The 5,225-nt window shown below is 34.5% G+C and overlaps 1 protein-coding gene across 1 annotated transcript in view; it reads right to left on the reverse strand.

Moving 5' to 3' along the window:
- Positions 1-724: 724 nt before the first annotated feature.
- Positions 725-5,225, reverse strand: part of LOC106471434 — a 10,965-nt gene continuing 6,464 nt past the window's right edge. The window contains exon 5 of the mRNA XM_022400049.1: positions 725-881. Within this exon, the coding sequence (XP_022255757.1) occupies positions 725-881 (157 nt within the window). The remainder of the gene's footprint in view (positions 882-5,225) is intronic.

Consider the following 5,225-nt stretch of genomic DNA (forward strand, 5'->3'; position numbering starts at 1 on the left):
ATTGAGACTCATGTCTAATGAAGATAAACCTAGCTACTGAGACCTGTGTCTAACAAGAAAAAAACTAACTACTGAGACCTGTGTCTAATAAGAACAAACCTAACTATTGAGACTCATGTCTAATAAAGATAAAACTAGCTACTGAGACCTGTGTCTAAGAAGGACAAACATAACTATTGAGACCCATGTCTAAGAAGGACAAACATAACTATTGAGACCCATGTTTAACAAGGACAAACATATCTATTGAGACCTGTAACTAACAAGGACAAACCTAACTGTTGAGACCAGTGTCTAACAACGACAAACTTAACTACTGAGACCAATGTCTAACAAGGACAAATGTAGCTACTGAGATCCATGTCTAACAAGAAAAAACTTAACTACTGACACCTGTGTCTAATGAGGACAAACCTAACTATTGAGACCCATATCTAACAAGGACAAATGTAGCTACTGAGATCCATGTCTAACAAGAAAAAACTTAACTACTGACACCTGTGTCTAATGAGAACAAACCTAACTATTGAGACTCATGTCTAACAAGGACAAATCTAACTATTGAGACCTGTGTCTAACAAGAACAAACCTAACTATTGAGACTCATGTCTAATGAAGATAAACCTAGCTACTGAGACCCGTATCTAACAAAGATAAACCTAATTATTGAGACCCATATCTAACGAGGAAAATCCTAACTTTTATTACAACTAGCAGTGAAATGTTAACAGAAAATCTTGATATTTTCAATTCTACCTTTTATAGCTTGTTGCTGGTACTGCCTTATATCATCCACAGTCAAGTCCCTCGTTTCATCGGTCTCTTCCACTCCCCAAGCTGTTTCTGCTGTCTGACTAAACTCCCCTCCTAATAATGCAGTTCTATTGAAACAACAATAGCGTACAGTTTGATAATAAAGTGTCATTAATAGCTATGTGTAAAACAACTCTGCAAGGCTAAGCATTTATGATGAATTGTAATAAATGAAAAGCAAATACATCAAACGTATTGTTTAATTTTTTATTCATTTAACATTTCAATTCATACCTTTAACTTGTTTGTTTTACAGCAAAGTCATATTGAGCTGTGTACATTGTAAACCATGGACAATTAATAACTGGATTTCAGTATGATAAGTCCGTAGTCTTACCACTGTCCCATCAGGGACTTGTACCTTTAACTTGTTTGTTTTACAGCAAAGTCATATTGGGCTGTGTACATTGTAAACCGTGGAGAATTAATAACTGGATTTCAGTGTGGTAAGTCCATAGTCTTACCAATGTCCCATCAGGGACTTGTACCTTTAACAGTTCCTAACCAACTTAATACCAAACTAATTCAAAATATTATATCAAAACCTTAATTTGTAGAGCTTAATTTACAGCTTGTTATATGTTATATAACCACCAAGACATAACCATTAACAACAACCACACTTATTACAAATCTCAAAACATTTCATTAGATAACCACCAAGACATAACCATTAACAACAATCACTTATTCTGAAACTCACAACATATGTTAGATAACCACAAAAATATATAACCATTCACAACAACCACACTTATTACAAATCTCAAAACATTTCATTAGATAACCATCAAGACATATAACCATTAACAACAATCACTTATTCCAAAACATTTCATTATATAACCATCAAGACATAACCATTAACAACAATCACTTATTCCAAAACACAAAACATTTCATTATATAACCACCAAGCCATATAACCATTAACAACAATCACTTATTCTGAAACTCACAACATATGTTAGATAACCACAAAAATATATAACCATTCACAACAACCACACTTATTACAAATCTCAAAACATTTCATTAGATAACCATCAAGACATAACCATTAACAACAATCACTTATTCTGAAACTCACAACATATGTTAGATAACCACAAAAATATATAATCATTAACAACAATCACACTTACTAAAAAATTCATAACATTTTGTTACATAACCACCAAGACATATATATCACCATTAACAACAATCACACTTATTAAAAAACTCATAACATTTTGTAACATAACCACCAAGATATATATATATCACCATTAACAACAATCACACTTATTAAAAAACTCATAACATTTTGTAACATAACCACCAAGATATATATATATCACCATTAACAACAATCACACTTATTCCAAAACTCTGCAAACATTAATGCTTCTGACATTGGAATGAGCTCTAAAACTGAGTCTGTAAAGTCCTCTTATAATCATTCACACACACCTTTCTAATTACACATTAAAACTGAGTCTGTAAAGTCCTCTTATAATCATTCACACCTTTCTAATTACACATTAAAACTGAGTCTGTAAAGTCCTCTTATAATCATTCACACCTTTCTAATTACACATTAAAACTGAGTCTGTAAAGTCCTCTTATAATCATTCACACCTTTCTAATTACACATAAGCCATATCAACAAAATTTTCATTTTTCTAATACTCTATTAAAGACTTACTTATATTAGAAAATGAACAAAGAATTTAATTAGACAAAAGAGTAACATTGGTAATAAAAATACTGATTTGGTTTGCTATGCTAAAGAAAATCTTAGGTGTCTATAATAAAAATCGTAGAAATAATAAAATAACATATGAAATACTTAATCAAAACATCAATTTTATTAACTAATGATTTGATTAAGTATTTCCTATGAAAGTTTTTATTTCTAACCCTAAATTTGCAACTTAACTAGACACAGATCAAAACACATGGCCAAAACAACTTGCTGCAGGATACAGTGTGTTATTAACAGGAGTGATAATTTAGCAATTTTCCACCTTCTGTATCTCAGACTGTGGTAACCCAAACTATCCCATATTTTCAGTGTATGTGCTCTACTGGACTCTTACCTCACATACCAAATTTCAAGGCAATCCATTAAGAAATACCCGAGATATAATGTCTCTAATTATAATTTAGTTTCTTCCTTTTTTTTTCTTTGCATCAAAGTATGGAAAGTTAATATTTTCCAAAACTGAAAATGTATTTCCAATCATACTTACATTGCCTGCCAGGGTTTCTTCCTTTGTCCATCTAAGCATTGGTCAGATTATTTTCTCACTTGCTTCAGTCTTTTATACCCCCACTTAATTGCCCTTTAGAATTATTGTCTCATGACACCTTCCACCTGTTTCAATGCTTCCTCTATCTTGGTACTGTATAAAAGCACATAATGTTATCACTTTTTTAAGACTGACTCAATCTGCAGTCTCTAACACCAGCTCTTAGTGGGGAGGAAGGGCAGGAGAGTGTAAAAGGAGGTAAGTATTATTGTAAATACATTTCGTTTTAAGAAAATGTTACCTTCCAAACATACATACATTCTCTCCCACTTGTAGCTAGAATCTCACATTGTTCAGGTGGAAGGGCTGGTGATGGCATTATCCATACAGAGATCATCTGCATAGATCATGGGTGTACCAAGATAAAATGTTTACCCAACTGCACTACATCCAGAACAGGTATGCTCTTTACCCTGGACTTAATTTCTATATCATGGGTGGATTTGTACATGAGTGATCATCACTACAGGCCAGCCCCAAAGATGGGACAACTCTGTGTTTGGAATTATGAGGAGATAGTGGACCTCCTTCCATGAACAATGTACTGAACCAATACTGATCAAAAAGAAGGGCCATGCTTAACCCAACTGGATAGCAGAGCATCAAATCTGAACTGTATTGCGAGTAGGCTCCCACATAGGCTGGTTCCACTCCTACCAACATCCAGGAACCCAGGTAGAAGGGCCCCTAACTTTGTCATCTTCTCTGAGAGTGGTGGAATTCACTCAAACACTCTGGAAGAAAAGACTCTGTCCACCACCACTGGAAATCAGATGTGGTAGAGACTCCCTAGTTCCACTAGTGGAATCTGGGGGGGGGGGGGGTAATGCACATTGGTGAGTCCTGAGGAACAGTATAATAGGTGAACCATGTTCCCTAAATTTTTAAAAGCAAACCGAACCCGATTTATTAAATATGATGATTGGCAGGGACGAGCAGAATCCCTTTATGCTTTACGCATAACAGTCCATGAGTGGCAGTCCAGCATAGTACTGTAAGACCACCTGGTCAGCTCCTAAGTATTCTTATGGAACACCTCATTTCTACAGAGTCTGTAGCAACATTCGCCACAAAGTGGGATCCAGTGAAAATTGGGTAAAGGACCCTGAAAGATAAAGAAGAAACAAGTGTAGCAATGAGAATACTCAGCCCTCGGTATAACCTAACAGAAGTGGTTAAGATAGCTACAGAGGGTAGTCGAACACCTTCAGATGAAGATACTGCCAGATAATGTGAGATAAGAGTATTGGGGGAGATCCACATACCAGCCCACACAATGTCCTCCAGCAGGCAATTCAACTGGGCTGCTAAGGACATAGAAATGTGACTAATCTGATTAGACATGACTCGTGGAAGATTCATGGCCTTCAAAGAGAGCCCACAATATGCACAGAATTCCAAGAAACAACAGACAGAAAACAGCAAACAGAAAAAAATTCTTCAGAGGAAAAAAGCTGTTGTTTATTTGATCTTGAAAACGGTTATTCACATGTTAACATTAATTCATCGTACCATTGGTGTACCTGGTCTCTTGATACTCTTAATCAAATATTTTTAATTAGTACTGAAATACAGAAGTTTCTGGTCAAATTTATACAGAAAATAGCAGTTGAGTTTTGTTAAAGAAAGTTTATGTTTTGTCATTATTGTCTGTAGAGAAAGTTTATGTTTTGTCATTATTGTTTGTAGAGAAAGTTTATGGTTTGCCATTATTGTCTATAGAGAAACTTTAGGGTTTGTCATTATTGTTTATAGAGAAAGTTTAGGGTTTGCCATTATTGTCTGCAAAGAAAGTTTAGGGTTTGTCATTATTGTCTGTAGAGAAAGTTTAGGGTTTGTCATTATTGTTTGTAAAGAAAGTTTAGGGTTTACCATTATTGTCTGCAAAGAAAGTTTATTGTCTGCAAAGAAAGTTTAGGGTTTACCATTATTGTCTGCAAAGAAAGTTTAGGGTTTACCATTACTGTCTGCAAAGAAAGTTTAGAGTTTGTCATTATTGTCTGTAGAGAAAGTTTATGGTTTGTCATTATTGTCTGTAGAGAAAGTTTAGGGTTTGTCATTATTGTCTGTAGAGAAAGTTTAGGGTTTGTCATTATTGTCTGTAAAGAAAGTTTA

Source organism: Limulus polyphemus, unplaced genomic scaffold (assembly GCF_000517525.1).
Source record: "Limulus polyphemus unplaced genomic scaffold, Limulus_polyphemus-2.1.2 Scaffold4624, whole genome shotgun sequence".
NCBI classification, from domain to species: domain Eukaryota; kingdom Metazoa; phylum Arthropoda; class Merostomata; order Xiphosura; family Limulidae; genus Limulus; species Limulus polyphemus.